The sequence below is a fragment of the Periplaneta americana genome, chromosome 17 (assembly GCF_040183065.1).
Source record: "Periplaneta americana isolate PAMFEO1 chromosome 17, P.americana_PAMFEO1_priV1, whole genome shotgun sequence".
NCBI lineage: Eukaryota > Metazoa > Arthropoda > Insecta > Blattodea > Blattidae > Periplaneta > Periplaneta americana.
In genome coordinates, this window is record NC_091133.1 from 32,194,824 (window position 1) to 32,212,080 (window position 17,257).

The 17,257-nt window shown below is 34.0% G+C and overlaps 1 protein-coding gene across 1 annotated transcript in view; it reads right to left on the reverse strand.

Moving 5' to 3' along the window:
* Positions 1 to 17,257, reverse strand: part of amon (prohormone processing protease amontillado) — a 637,284-nt gene that overhangs the window by 46,423 nt on the left and 573,604 nt on the right. Inside the window, exon 9 of the mRNA XM_069816284.1 lies at positions 16,100 to 16,333. Within this exon, the coding sequence (XP_069672385.1) occupies positions 16,100 to 16,333 (234 nt within the window). The remainder of the gene's footprint in view (positions 1 to 16,099; positions 16,334 to 17,257) is intronic.

Consider the following 17,257-nt stretch of genomic DNA (forward strand, 5'->3'; position numbering starts at 1 on the left):
TATTATGATCCAATCTGCTATCAAAAAAAGCTGCAGTTAGATTTTATAAAACAGTTATATTACCGGTTGTACTGTATCGTTGTGAAACTTTGACTCTCACTTTGACAGAGGAACAAAGTGTTTGAGAATAAAGTGCTTAGAAAAATATAGGGATGAAATTACGGGAGAATGAAGAAAGTTATACAACGCAGAACTGCACGCATTGTATTCTTTCCGTGACATAATTAGGAACATTAAATCCAGACGTTTGAGGTGGGAAGGGTATGCGACACGTATGGGCTAATCCAGGAGTGAGACGTAGATAGAGAATAATATTGAAATGGATTTGAGGGAGGTGGGATATGATGGTAGAGACTGGATTAATCTTGCTCAGGATAGAAACCGATAGCGGGCTTATGTGAGGACGGGAATGAACGACCGGATTCTCTAAAAGCCATTTGCAAGTAAGTAATTAAATAAGTTAGTAAGTAAGTAATAATAATAATAATAATGATAATAATAATAATAATAGTAGTAGTAGTAGTAGTAGTAGTAGTAGTAGTAGTAGTAGTAGTAGTAGTAGTAGTAGTAGTATACGAAATTTAAAATACCGATAATGTAAATTGTAAATAATTTTAACAATAATCCCCCCATGACAAAATTCTTCTACTTTAAACTGAATGAAAGAATTTCCATGTGTCGGATATCCACTTCAGTGCATTTTATCGCACTGACAACTACCGCCAGTCTCGTCGCTCGGTCGGCCTATCGTCGTCCTTGAGAATTCCGTCTTTCGATTGTCGCTTTGTTCCGGAGCTCCGCAACCCACCGTATGCTCTCTCTACAACCTACAGTAGTACCGGAGATCACCGGAGGAAAGCTTTATTCCTAATATTCGATTCCTCCGCAGTGGTACTCGCTCCGCTGAGCAGAACTACCCCTCTGACAATTCTAGGAGTCATTTCACTTGTATTATACATGTCACAAAGAAAGATGTACAGTCATAGACACAAAAAGACCGCTGTACAGTAGAGTGAATTTGTCTAAGTCCATTTCGGGTAACGCCTAGTTCACACGACTAGGGAAAGGATGTTTATTTTGCACCTGATTTACTCCTTGAATATATCTTCGTTATAGATTATTCATAACACTTGAACTATAAACAGATTGAAAAAAGAACAAACAAATAAAACAAAGGAAAAACAGAGAGGATTCGTGCATAAGAAATTCTTTCACATGTAAACCTAAGCTCACACGGAATCAACCGAATTTTTCCGAAGGGGACTTAGCGTATGGCAGCCGGTCATCTTTTGTCGCTCTCTCTCTCTCTCTCTCTCTCTCTCTCTCTAAGACTTCACAAAATATTATGGACGGTCTATGTTTCACATTCAATTTCATGTTTGTTCATTGTATCTGTATAGTGGGAACAGTAACTGAATTCGAAATGTGTCAGCTTTTGAGTAGACGAGCGCTTATCTGCGGCCACACCAGTGAGCAGAGCACGACTACACAATGACAGCGTTATCGTTACCATATCTCCTGCTAAGTCAACACAGTTACATACATTTAGGAATTAACAGTAAACAATGGATCATTTTCAACTGAATAATCTCTTTCGTTTTAATCTATACATACCAGGCGGAGTAAATCAATTATTTTGTCTATTATGTAATTCCTGACAACTTGTTCGACTGACGTATTACTACTTACTAGTTATTTTAATATAACTTGATGTTTTGTGATTTCTTTCTGTTTCGTGTATGTAATTTAGATGCTTTGAAACCTTCAAACAATTTTTACTGCCAGACAATTTTACACTGAACTCTCAAATTTAGGTTTTTCCGAGAGGAGTAGCTATATGATGCGATTTGTATAATGCCCATTTAGTACCATGGACGTTCTCCTACGGTAAAAACATGTACTGATACAATAATTACTACAGATATTTCTGTCCTAACAAGTTAAAATTTGTCCATTGCTTTGCTGCATATAATAATAAATAGAACAATAAATCTTAATTTATTTCCTTCTGATAATACAGACGATGCACATAATAATAACGCCCGAAGGAGCAAAAGTTTTTGTTCGGGCGCAGTTCAGTTACAGTACCTATTCGATGTTAATAAATAACAAGATATAATGTAATGAAAAGTGGGTATAATACAGGATAATAAATGAAATACATACAAAAGTAGAAACAACACACGGATAAGAATGAAAGCACGATACTTTTTTATTTTTAATTGGTTATTTAACGACACTGTATCAACTACATGCTTATTTAGCGTCGATGAGATTGGTGATAGTGAGATGATATTTGGCGAGATGAGGCCGAGGATTCGCCATAGGTTACCTGACATTTACCTTACTGTTGGGAAAAACCTCGGAAAAAACCCAACCAGGTAATCAGCCCAAGCGGGAATCGAACCCACGTCAGAGCGCAGTTCCGAATCAGCTGATAAGCGCGCCAATCGTCTGATGACGAAGTGATTTTTAAGAAACAATTTGAATTAGAGTAATAATTTCTGTTAGAATTTCGGTATAATATGAAATAAAAAAACCAGATAAAGCTACATTAGATATAAATCAAAATCGAAAACCAAATTGTGACTTAGAACAGTTCACTAGAAAGTTCGATGATAATATCTTGGTTGGCTTGTGACAACAGAAATACTCGTATTGCCATATATTGCAAGGAGTGATTCCTGGTGTACAGAGTATGAATAATGTCTTGCATATCTTAATGCAACAATCCAGTTGAACATGTGCCGAAATTGAAGTATGCCCCGTTACGTCTGTTGATGTAGCACGTTCTTTTTCTGCTTGTAAACTAATTTTCACCAACAAGTGCCAAACATTTTCTGCAGAACTCAGAGAAGGTTTTGGCAATTTATTGCGAAGGCAACAGTTGAAACAATTTTTGTGGAGTTTCAAATGCATTTAGATGTATACATATCATTTTAAGTGACAGAACCCGTACCTTTAACAAAGTTTAATTTTTTTTAACACAGTTTGGACTCTGAAATAATATTTATAATAGTTTATAATGTATACGTCTAATGTTGGTTTCTTCGCTTTTGTCAATACATTTGCTAATTTGTTAACATTTTAGCGTCTATTTCATGTCTTGTACCTAAAACACATTGTGATTTTCGGCCTTCACTTCTCTTCAATTACATTTATTCAAGCACGGCCTGATAAAATTTACACCCTTCTCTGCCCATACTGCCTCTATATAGGATTCCAAGTTTGGAGTAACTATGAGTTGTGAACAGTAGTTGTTTTCATAGGACATACCTGAGTTTTCAGGTTTTCTAGCAAAGGTAAAGTGCGCATAGATTATTTCTACTAAAAGCGATGCTTAATACATAGAATAGTTAAATGGAAAACGCAGAATGTCAGAATTGTACGCATTAATCAATGGAAAGTGCGAAATGTGTTTCCACTTTAGTGAAGATTATACTCACTAGAACAGCAATAGGTTAGTCAGAACGTTAAAAAAGTTTGCTCGCTGTTATAGCCTATTTGTCTTTAATATGAGATTGTGATTCCTTTCTTACTTCATATTTTTTCTTATCGCGATCGTGGATAAAAGCAATTATTTTGTGTTCCCTAAAAATTTTCCTAAGCTAGCAAACTTTAGAAGAAGAACATGATGTGATTCTCCATAGTAGGTACGTGCACAGAAAGAAGTATAAGTAGTCTACAATATAGACTTCATTTTATAATTATCTAGGGACACTAAATTTTCGCGAATGATTTTTTTTATCGCTAGTCATAATAAAATGCATACTACTATCGGCAATAAAGACTACGTATAGCGTCCTGTATCAACCTTATACTGGTGATTAAAGTATATTATACTTTGGGTGTTTATGTGTAAAATTGATAGGTTAAAAGGGATTTATTTCAACTTTATGCACACCAGTCATGTCTCTTGGTAAATAAAATAAATACTATTTAAAGTCAGCAATATGACGTTATGTAAATAATGAAGTAACGACAGAATAAGGGCCGAAAAAAACCTATTCCGTACTACAATGTGCACCAAAACCTCGCAGAATGTGTTTACATTTAAACCAGGTTTCCCATCAGGAAACTAAGTCACTGTTAGAGCAAAACTCCTGGTATTACTATTTATTTGAAGAAATGCTGCTTTACACACAGATTAAAGTTAATAGGCCTAATTTTGGATGAAGTAGTGAGAGTATTTTTATATATCATACATATAAAGTAAGTAAAGTTATTCCTATGCATAAAAAGAGAAGAAAGGACAGTGTAGAAAACTAAAACTACAGATCTATTTCTTTGGTACAGTACCAGAGTCTTCCAAAAAATTTTTATCTATTATGAAAGATCAATTGGACAATTCTTTAGAGACACATAAGGTTTTTGCTTCTAAACAGATTGAATTCCGAAAAGGTAGATCTACAGTCACTGTTATAGAGACTGTGGTTTGCAATATTATTTTGGATTTTGAAAGTAAATCATTTGCATCTCTCATAATGTTATATTTATGTAAAGCTTTTGACACTATTTCACACCATCTGTTGTTGAATAAATTACAATATTACCGCATTCGAGGAGTTGCTTTGAATATATTTCATTTATATTTAACTAGCATAAATCAGTATGCGTTTTTGAATGGAAAGTTATCTGATTTTTAAAGTAAATTACGGGGTGCCACAAAGATCAATCTTTGTGTCCCTTTTATTAACTATTAATATAATAAATGGCATATACTATTCCTGTTTTATACGCTGATGATGTCTTTTTTAAATATAAAACAAGATCTCGAAATATTAAATGCACATGGAAGCAGTTGAATTTTGGTTTGCCAGCAATGAATTTATTTTAAGTAAGGATAAGACTCAAGCAATGAAGTTTAGTTTGAGAGGAGTTCGAAATACTTTTTCATCCGTGAAACTACTTGGATTTAATTTAGATTAAAAACTACTGTGAAATGAACATGTATCTTTTATCTGTAATAAGTTGTCTCGAGTGTTGTATGTTATTAGGAGACTAGTGAATTATGTAAGTCAAGAAGTTCCTAGTAATGTATATTTTGGCCTTTTCCATTGCCATTGTATTTACATATCTGAGGCCATTCACCTACTGCTAGCAAGATTTTTATATTACAAAAACAAGTTTACTTATCATGGCAAGAAAATCTCATATTGAACATTGTAAAAGATGATTAATTAATTATAAAATTGTAACTTTTCTAGGGATTTATATCCTTGTTTGTCTGATTTTTCTAAGAGAAAATCTTGAAAATTATTGTATTAGATTAAAAATTCATGATTATAGCACTAAGTCATGCGATGATTTGTGTCTTAAACGCTGACGCACTTTCAAAATAATGAAAATTTGGGAAATTATGGTGTGACATTTATTTCTCGTCACTTGTATTTCTTTATTATTGATTTTTTTCATCCTGCTTACTCATCGTCCCCGGCTTCGTTTTTTTCCCCCTGATTTAACCTTGTTTTTGTGTTAAATTTCTTTAATTTTTATGTTTGAATATGTGTGTGTGGAGAACTAGATGACTTGCAGTTTCATATTAGCTTGTTCATTGGTTTAATTTCTTTTTTCTTATTGGTTCTTATTTGAAATTTTTCCGTTGGCACGTTGGCGGTCTTTGTTCACAGCGTGATGGAGTGACAGACCGGCTCTGGGGAGAGTCAGAGAGTCAGAGCTCGGCTCGAGAGGACGTCAGACATCGAATGTGGGCTGTGCCGAGTCTGACGTCGGACGTGACATAGAGACGACGCTGCATTGAGGCATAGAGTGTTTTCTCGAGACGAATCTGTCAGCTGATGGGAGATCGGAAGCGGCCGTGGTTTGCTGGAATATCTTTTATGGAGAAAATCTAGCATTGTCTTTGGACTAAAGATTCGTGAGACTGCTTTTATTATTTACAGATCGAAATGAGAAATTATTTGCTTTATCATTCATTTATTGAAATATTTCAGTTCCTGATTACTTTAATTGTTTATTAGGGCCTACTCATTAATTTTACTTTCATTCGCTAACGTTCATACTAGTTTTCATGTTACATTTATTATCCCATATTTTGAGATTTAACACATTTAATTGGGTGACATGTTGTGTTTAAACTGAGTTATGTCTGGCAGTTTTGATTTGAGATTATTATTTCATTAATTTCATCTATTATTCTAATATTATAGGGGTCACTTTATGGTTTTCTTGGCTGTTAATTACATTTACTATTTGGGGTCGTTGTAATAACGAATGCGAGTGAAGTCGTTCTTTCTGGGTTCTCCACTTGCCGTTTCCGAATCATCCCTAGTTCTTTGTACCGAAGATATGTTTTTGAGCTTGGCATTCACATTCATATATTCTATCCTCTTTTCTAGACTTCTATTTCGTATTTAATAATCATTATCCTCTCGTCTCATCTTATTATTTATGCATGTAATTTATATATTTATGTATACTATTGTTTATCCAAAGTCTTAGTAGATTTTATGTATAACTTTATTGTTAAATTTTTCAATAGTTTAAAATTTGTTATTAGGCTACCTTGTTTTATTTAATAAATTGTTATCAAGGTAAATGCTTATATATTTTATTTGATTGTAAACTCCTTTTCATCCAACGAGGTATTCATCGTTATCGAACGATGGCCGGAGGTGGAAACAGTAGCGCCTTAATGGGAAATACTGGGTGTTCAGTTCAAAGTGTGTCATGGCTCGCTGTATGCCGTCATATGGCTAGTCGATGAGCCTAGAGAACTCAATCTTCCTACACTTCCGCAGAGGTGTATTACATATGTGTCAGAGAAGTTGCATAGCAAGTACGGCTTTCATTCTGAAGAGTACTTACTGATATGTACGGTAACGCCGGTAGCGGCAGGGATGAGAACTGTTTGGAAACACGTACTGAGGTGAGTTTTTTTCTTACTGTCGGGATATGGGAGAGGGTTAAGACGATAACTTACGTATTTGTTGACATTAAATTCGACGGTCAACATGGACACGGAGCTTTTTATTTGTATTGTGGAATGTTGCCATATTCAACCGATGATAACAAATACCCTGCGTACGACTTGGCCGCGCAAAACACAGTTCGAAAGAGGTTATGGTACCACACAGACAGTACAGACAGCTATCTGTTGCTACGACGTTCAAGTTATACCATACACGTTCTCAAGTTCAGATTGAACGCCTTGATTAATAGGCAACTTCTCTGACATAAAAGCTGAAACTCGCTTCAAATCGCTGACTCACAACAGTGACGTCATGACACACTTTCAAATGAACACCCAGTATAACTTTTCAACATCTTGGATGTTAATGTCAAATGTGTTGCTCGTTTTCATTTTAGTAAATCTCTCTTAATGTGGTTAACTGAAATAGCTTTTTTTACTGTTGACGAGTACTTTAATTTGGGAGTGAATGATAATAACTTATATACTTCTTTAATTTGTAATGTTTCCTTTTAAGGAAGCCTAGTGTAATTTATATTATTTAATGGCAAATAAATATATTATTATTATTATTGTATATTATTTATTATAATTGCAAAACGGAAAGGTCGTCATTATTCGTAAACAAGCAAATTGAACTTTGATTGGCCGATAAAAGAAATCTGCAAATGGAATGCGGTAGTTTGAGCACAGAACATACGATGTTTTATATTTTCAAGATATATTAATTGCTTGGGCGTATTCTGCCGAATAGGATGCAATTTAATTGACGAAATGGGTGAAGTTTGAATGAAATGTGAAGACAGAGAAATACAGTAGTCCACATCTGTGAAATAACGGCTAGCGCGTCTGGCCGCGAAACCAGATGGCCCGGGTTCGATTCCCGGTCGGGGCAAGTTACCTGGTTGAGGTTTTCTCCGGGGTTTTCCCTCAACCCAATATGACCAAATGCTGGGTAACTTTCGGTATTGGACCCCGGATTCATTTCACCGGCATTATCACCTTCATCTCATTCAGACGCTAAATAACCTAAGATGTTGATACAGCGTCGTAAAATAACCCACTAAAAATACAGTATTTCTCAATCTTTTTCATAAGAAGTCACCTTCCTCTTCCTCGCATTGCTATATTGTGGTCCTTGCCTGCGATGTAGAGAAGAATGTAGATTGCAGAATATAGTAATGTCAAATTTGTTGTTAAGTTTAATGGAAAACAATTTAATTTTTTGTTTAACGCAAAGTAGTGTGATGTTCAAATTTTCATAGAAAATAGAAAAATATTATTATTATTATTATTATTATTATTATTATTATTATTATTATTATTATTATTATTGTTATATTCCAGTACCCTCATTGAGAATCACTGCAGTAGTAGGCTATATTTACACTATATCCAAGGAAGTAAACATTTTATATAATCTTCCTGATTCAAGACCAGCACGGTATCTGGATTAATATAAATGATATTTTTGTCCTTACCTTACAATTTCCTTCCTTCATTACAAACATATGTTATAACGATTCCTCTGTGATTACTAATGGCCGTATTTTTTCCTCCAACAGTCTCACATGCCTTTGTCTTTTATTCTTATTTCACTTTCTTCTGTTTAACAACCGTGATCTTCCTTATGCTTCCACAACCCTGCACTTTTATTGGCTCTCAATAAAGCAGATATTCATGACCAGTATGAGTACTAGGTGATAACCAGTGTTTTCCTTGACTCAATTTACACTCATCGGTTCTCAAAATTTTATTGTCAACGCAGAAAATATGCCAGATGTACGTACGTACTTAAGTATGTACAACCTTTAACACGGAAAATGGTCGCTATCCTTTAGCATGAATAAGTCTGTGTCGTTCGGGTTATCGCAAGATTCACACGGGAAAATATCAAGCTTCGAGGTCCGAGGGTGAAGTCAAGTCGTAGCAGCGACGTATCTGTATGTCACGAAACGACATATTCTCTGCGAAGTCTTTATGGCTTAGCTTTAGAGCTCTTTCTTCTCGTTACACACACCGTGCTTCGAATCTTTCTATGTAAAACGCACGCGTTAAACACAGCGCATACGAAGATTCCCGAGCTATTCCGAGGTGGGACCGATTTCCGTTTCGAATACAGTGTTGGAAAAAGTTTTGTAGCACAGATGCTTTACAAGTCCCAGAAAGGATGCAGTGCGCATGAACAGAGGACGATCAACCTAGTTGACAGGATGACGACTAATTGAGGTAATAGAATTAGTTTTGTTTCGTCTTAGTTATCAGTTATGTTTCATGCGCACTGACTCCTTTCTGGAACATATAAGGTATCTATGTGACAAAACTTTTTTCTAAGACTAAATGTTTGTATGTATGTATGCATGCATGTGCGAAAACATATTACATTGTCCAATGTGGACAAGAGTTCTTGTAAGTTTCTACAATTCCCTTAAGACAATACCGACACGTAGCTTTGCTTCGACATCTATGAGACGGTGGAAAAAAGTGAATTATTAATTTACTACTTTGTTAAATTCCTTACATCGTCAGAACTACTCAGGTTAAAAAAGATAATTGGAATCGGGATATTTATCATATGCAACAATGAAAGATGACTTATCAAAATGAAAGATTTGTAACAGTGCCTAATTATGTAATGTGTTATGTGCATTCAATTCCCTTAAGACAATACCGACACGTAGCTTTGCTTGGACATCTATGAGAAGGTGGAAAAAAGTGACTTATTAATTTATTACTTTGTTAAATTCCTTACATCGTCAGAACTACTCAGGTTAAAAAAGATAATTGGAATCGGGATATTTATCATATGCAACAATAAAAGATGACTTATCAAAATGAAAGATTTGTAACAGTGTCTAATTATGTAATGTGTTATGTGCATTCAATTCCCTTAAGACAATACTGACACGTAGCTTTGCTTCGACATCTATGAGACGGTGGAAAAAAGTGACTTATCAATTTACTACTTTGTTAAATTCCTTACATCGTCAGAACTACTCAGGTTAAAAAAAGATAATTGGAATCGGGATATTTATCATATGCAACAATAAAAGATGACTTATCAAAATGAAAGATTTGTAACAGTGTCTAATTATGTAATGTGTTATGTGCATTCAATTCCCTTAAGACAATACCGACACGTAGCTTTGCTTCGACATCTATGAGACGGTGGAAAAAAGTGACTTATCAATTTACTACTTTGTTAAATTCCTTACATCGTCAGAACTACTCAGGTTAAAAAAGATAATTGGTATCGGGATATTTATCATATGCAACAATAAAAGATGACTTATCAAAATGAAAGATTTGTAACAGTGTCTAATTATGTAATGTGTTATGTGCATTCAATTCCCTTAAGACAATACCGACACGTAGCTTTGCTTCGACATCTATGAGACGGTGGAAAAAAGTGACTTATCAATTTACTACTTTGTTAAATTCCTTACATCGTCAGAACTACTCAGGTTAAAAAAGATAATTGGAATCGGGATATTTATAATATGCAACAATAAAAGATGACTTATCAAAATGAAAGATTTGTAACAGTGTCTAATTATGTAATGTGTTAAGTGCATTCAATTCCCTTAAGACAATACCGACACGTAGCTTTGCTTCGACATCTATGAGACGGTGGAAAAAAGTGACTTATCAATTTACTACTTTGTTAAATTCCTTACATCGTCAGAACTACTCAGGTTAAAAAAGATAATTGGTATCGGGATATTTATCATATGCAACAATAAAAGATGACTTATCAAAATGAAAGATTTGTAACAGTGTCTAATTATGTAATGTGTTATGTGCATTCAATTCCCTTAAGACAATACCGACACGTAGCTTTGCTTCGACATCTATGAGACGGTGGAAAAAAGTGACTTATCAATTTACTACTTTGTTAAATTCCTTACATCGTCAGAACTACTCAGGTTAAAAAAGATAATTGGAATCGGGATATTTATAATATGCAACAATAAAAGATGACTTATCAAAATGAAAGATTTGTAACAGTGTCTAATTATGTAATGTGTTAAGTGCATTCAATTCCCTTAAGACAATACCGACACGTAGCTTTGCTTCGACATCTATGAGACGGTGGAAAAAAGTGACTTATCAATTTACTACTTTGTTAATTTCCTTACATCGTCAGAACTACTCAGGTTAAAAAAGATAATTGGAATCGGGATATTTATCATATGCAACAATAAAAGATGACTTATCAAAATGAAAGATTTGTAACAGTGTCTAATTATGTAATGTGTTATGTGCATTCAATTCCCTTAAGACAATACCGACACGTAGCTTTGCTTCGACATCTATGAGACGGTGGAAAAAAGTGACTTATCAATTTACTACTTTGTTAAATTCCTTACATCGCCAGAACTACTCAGATTAAAAAAGATAATTGGAATCGGGATATTTATCATATGCAACAATAAAAGATGACTTATCAAAATGAAAGATGTGTAACAGTGTCTAATTATGTAATGTGTTATGTGCATTCAATTCCCTTAAGACAATACCGACACGTAGCTTTGCTTCGACATCTATGAGACGGTGGAAAAAAATGACTTATCAATTTACTACTTTGTTAAATTCCTTACATCGTCAGAACTACTCTGGTTAAAAAAGATAATTGGAATCGGGATATTTATCATATGCAACAATAAAAGATGACTTATCAAAATGAAAGATTTGTAACAGTGTCTAATTATGTAATGTGTTATGTGCATTCAAATGCACCAAGAAAACGGAAAAATATGCATGCACGTAAAGTATGCACCTAAAAACCAGGAAATATGCACTATTAAAATAGAAATAGAAATAGATATATATGTATATATATAATATTAAGCAAAATACTATTACCGACAGTTTTTCTGTTGTACATTGTTGAGACACCATCAGTTGTTAAAGTTATTTGCGTTCAATCCACTGCTTAAGCAGTACATTCCGATCATTTTTCGTTAGCGTCGTTGACAACACTAATCCAAAATTAGGGGATTAATATTTTCTAACATATAATGCACTCAACACACTGTCGAAGTTTCTCTGACTTGCCACGATAATAAAATGAAATATTCAGATTTTCCACGTCCACAAGTAGAAAACAGAAAATTGTATTATCTTGTCTATAATAGGCCTATTGTTAACAGGCGATGAAATCTGAGTTTAGCGAGCGAAAAGAAATCTTTAAACACATCCTGTAGGCTAACCTCACCGTCGATTATAGCCTATTGCAGCGTTATCGTGAAAACTATCAAAATCTAATGCATGTGTGAAGTAGACGATAACACGTCTTCTCGTTTTGATTATCTGTTCTTTTAATCTCAACTTTCATTCTTCATAAAGTGCCAATATTATACATTTGCAGAGTCAGCAATGCATTTATAGTTATGGAGTGCTTTTTTTATTGCCACGGAATTTTCCACAATGATTCGCCTACAACAGTGCATTGTCTGCATGTTGACGGTGCGAAAAATAATGTAGGCTATAACTAATGTAATATGTTTCAATGTCTATGTTTCTTCTGTATTTCATATTTCCGATTTTCCGTATTCTTAACTTTGGTATAACAGATTGATTAAAAACCAAATACTGTATATGCACCAAAAGCTGAAATATGCATTTATCCCTCAAATATGCACATAAATATGTACTATAAAAACTTTTGACATTTGGTTGCAAATAACTTGAAATGTGTTTAATAATTGTGGCTTATGATTTGAAACCAAGGAACAAAACATGCAAATATGCTGAAATCCGCCCCCTAGTTTGAGTAAGAAAACACAATTAACAGTTATGAGAACATCAACTGCCATTACTTCATTATAGGCCTATTCTTAAGAGTTTAATAAATTAGCACTTATAACAAAAGTAAACAACTATCTAAAATGAAGAACTGTCGTAAATCACATTTCGGATACGTAGCTTCTTGATCTAGACAATGCATGAGCATTTACAGGTTCGCGAACCGGAAGTTCTTCGAAACCTCTCTTCAACGGCGAAAGATTCGGCTTTGATTTACAGTGCCGGTCTCTTCGTGTTATTCCTTCATTATGGTATAAATCAAAATAATTTATTGAAGGGATATAACAGCATTTTAGTTAGTTTTGGGAAAATGTGATTGAAAATGTTTAAGCTTTCGTAAATTCCGTGAAGTTTTAATTTTAATTTTTAAAAAGTATTATTTTGCACTGATATTAATTCGAGCTGATAATTGAGAACAAAATCACTTTTCAGATTTTTAAAATAGACTCGGTCTGAAAGACTGAAATGTTTAACAGTATTATGCCTGAACTGTTTAATGCTTTTAAAATCGTGTAGGTATTCCGAACATTTTTCCAGCTACTTTCACCACAGAAGTTTCAATGAATTCCCGTCAATGAACTGTTTTAGACATAGCCATGCATGCCTTACGATATCCTCAGCGATCTCAAAAGACAAAACGTAACCCTCGTAATATTTCTGTGACCTTCGTGATTGGTTACATAATGTCTTTGCGAATTGCCTTTGTGGACACCAATTAGTATTTCGGAGCATGAGAGGCAAAGAATATTTTGGCAACGTAGAAAAAAAGCTGTTCTTCCCATTCGTAATGAAATTTGCGTTTAAGTGGTTGTTTCGTTGCCTTTGAAAGCGCCATGACTATAAGTCAACTCGAATTCAGGGAGTCATGTGCAAAGGGATAAAAGTGACATTTCCAAGAATAAAATTAAGTGTACCCAGGGAATGCTAAAGCATAAGCAATTTTAGTGGAAAAGGGATATAAATATATATATTTTAACCAGATCATACAGTACATAAAAATTAAAATTAAGAATTCACGGAATTTACGAAAGCTTAAACATTTTCAATCACATTTTGTCAAAAATTACTATAGTGCTATTATACCCCTTTGCTTCTGACTCCTTCAATTGTTTTGTTTTGTATGGCACTGTAAATCAGAGCCCCATCTCTCGGCATTGGAGGGAAGCACTTCCGGTTCGCGAACGAGTAAATGCCCATCCATGTTCTAGACCTTCAAAATAGAAGTGCTGAAACAAATTATATAGTTATTAATATTAACGAAATTTGTAATAATGGTAACGCTAAGCTTCAGTTGGGACATGCTCCTTATAGGCCTAAAAATTTTTTCTTTCATATTATAAAAATAATTATTTATGGCATTTCGTTATTTACCAGTTACATATTGGATCTGAAAGACTCTGTTTCTTCCCAAGATTTTTACAAATATCCATTAAATTCCTCTAATCTGGGTCTATTCAGTTCTTGTTTTAACTTATAATGCAGAGTTCAGAAGACCTATCCCCGTATATTGATGGGACTGAATAATAATATTCGAAAAGAAATACAGTATCTATTTTCCACAACTCTAATGTAAGTTACGGTATTTTTTTTACACAATCTTAACACTTATCTTCGATGAAAAGTACAGTACGTCACATCATTAATTTCAGGTGATAAATCTTTGAAATATTTCAAACAGGAAAGTTTAATATAACTTTGCTAGTTTTTGCTTGCGTTTCGAGAAAAAAAAATGTTTTAAACGAAACATTTAGCAGTGTTTTTTTATATAAAAACGCAATTTAAGATAGCAATGAATTCTGATAGTAAATGATTGAACGAATTCTAGTTTTTTTCCCCTTAAATTTACATAAATTTTATTGTAACAAATTTAAATTGTCGTTCCTCAGAACAATTTTAAATTATACGGAACCGTGACAAAGCTATAAAAGATCACTGTTTGGAGTCAACAAGTATTACTCGACCGAGGCGATTGGATCCGCGGCCGTAATGTGAACTATAATGATCACGCTCTACAAACGCAGGAGCAGTACAAGTGGCGCTGCGGGCTGCAGGACTCCACTGGCGTTAGTCGAGTAATACGTATGAGTATTACAGCTCGCCTATACGTTACAGTGATGAAGAAGAAAACAATAAATGCAAATAATAAATGTAAACAAAGAATTTTGCTTAAAGTTAGTTCTGGAAAATTACTAAGTTCACCGATTAAATACTTTAAAAGCTGAAGTGGAAAAGCAACTACTGTATTTCTAATTGGTTGAAGCAAAATATCGCACGCAGTTTCTGTCTATATGTTCAAAATAAAAAAGTTAAACAGTACACCATCTGTATTTTTTTCTTGCGACATGGAAAACAGTCTGCATGATAATGACTTCCCATCCCTCTGTTCAAAAAGATTCTTTATCAGATCATAACAGACTATTGTACCTTCGGCCACTGATTAAAATTTCGTACGATGTCACAATTTAAGCGTTTAAAATTACACGTTTTTCTAGAAAACTACCCACAACACAGATAATGGCACTTGACTTGTTTGTTGCTTGACTTGTTTGTAATCATCCATCAACATTAATGACCTGACTAACGGTTTTCCCGCTAGTTTGCACCACTTGTACATGCAATAAATACTGCAAGGAATCTCCACAGAATTGTTGACTATACTACGAATATTCACTATTTTTCAAATAATAGCATTACAAATTTAAAGAAAATATATAGGCTAATGAAAATAACATTGAATGAGAAATTGTAATGATGGTAAGCTAAGGAATGAATGAATGAATGAATGAATGAATGAATGAATGAATGAATGAATGAATGAATGAATGGAGATACAAATCATGTTAAGTTTAAAAATCTCGGAAATAGAGAAAATTGAAGGAACAACGTATGACGAACAAACACGGAATTATGTAATATAGTACACAAATATACGGGGAAAATAAAAAGACGTCTAGTGTAACCACAGAAATAGAGTTCGACAATTTTGAGAATTTCAGACTTTTAGATGGATTTTTATCTCATGCTGTTATTTCAAATAGTAATATTTTAACCTCGTGAGAAACTTGTTTCTTACATGTTTTGAAATAGCCTAAATTACAATAACATGTAATACGCATGGTGTTTCCATGCAGTTTACTGCAGTTGTTAAACGTGTGGTAGTATATTCAAAATATCTTAAATAACACTACAAAAAAACTGCTATATTTGAAACTGAATAAGAGCAAAACTCTCTATTACTTGCATAGACAGAAATATTAAACACGCTATCTGTCCACCACCATCTCCTAAGTTTCACCAAGATCAAGTAACAAAGGAAGGCATGATGAGGAAGAGTAACTAGTTGAAGGTTCGCAGACTTACTGTGTCTCCGTGACAGTGCCTCCCTCACAGTGGTATCTCGCGGGCACTGTTTTCCACTGCTTCGCAAGTGCTACCATAGCACCAGCGTCTAGAACGCCGAAACCGAATAGGTGGTTGAACTCCAGCCCAACGCCGTTCATTGTCCAGTGGAAGCGGCCTTTCGCATCGAACAGCGAGTTTCGTTTGGATGTGAGAACTGTCAGGTGCTGAATGTCTCGCCAGGTGAGTTGCGGACTGAAAATATATAATATAATATAACATAATATATAATATAATATAATATAATATTTGTGTACTTATTTTCCATTTTTCTTACTCTGTTAACTTTCATCATCTATTTATTCTTTTTTTGTTTTGTATACTTTGTCTAATGGCAGCCTCTAATTTGAGGAAGCTCTGGTAAATAATATAATATAATATAATACCGGGACATCACTTTATTTTTACTTTCATTTTTATTGTACCTGCGTTTCTGAATGTACTTGACTCCCACCCCTTGCAGTAATGTTCTTGCTCCCGTCAGCCACACAAACTTACGACCGCTGTTGCATTCGAAGTCTGCTAGCATTGAAGTAAACAGTACAGAGTATAGTGTGTTTCAGAAAAATGGTTGCGTTTTCCATAGAAGGAAGAACCTATATTATTGAAACTTATTTCCAAGGGCAGGTATTTATGGAGATTAATTTTATAATTTGTGTTTTTAAATATTAGTGTCGGAAGAGATTGATTTGTACACTTGGCGGATATTAATGGAAATTTTGAAAAATACAATTATTTTGAAATTAGAGTATTAACTCAGTATGAATATTACTTTCCAAATAATTAACATTAAAGGTTCGTTGGATTCTGGTAAAGGTCCGGTATTGCCAATACACAATATTTGTTGGATTCAGACTGTATTTAACACACATTCATTAAAAACGAAAAAAACTTGCAGCCCTAAAATTAACACTTTCACATTATTAGTGAAATGTTGAATTCTCCGTCTTTTGAGTTCACTAATGTAATCAGAACACCTGGAATACCACGTAATGTAGTCTACGTGAATGTATAATAAATTCAAATGAAAGAAAAGTCCGAAAAAAGAATTCAGAACATGAAATTCGCTATAAAACGACGCAATAATGATAATTCGCGAATGTGTTCATATTTCGCTAT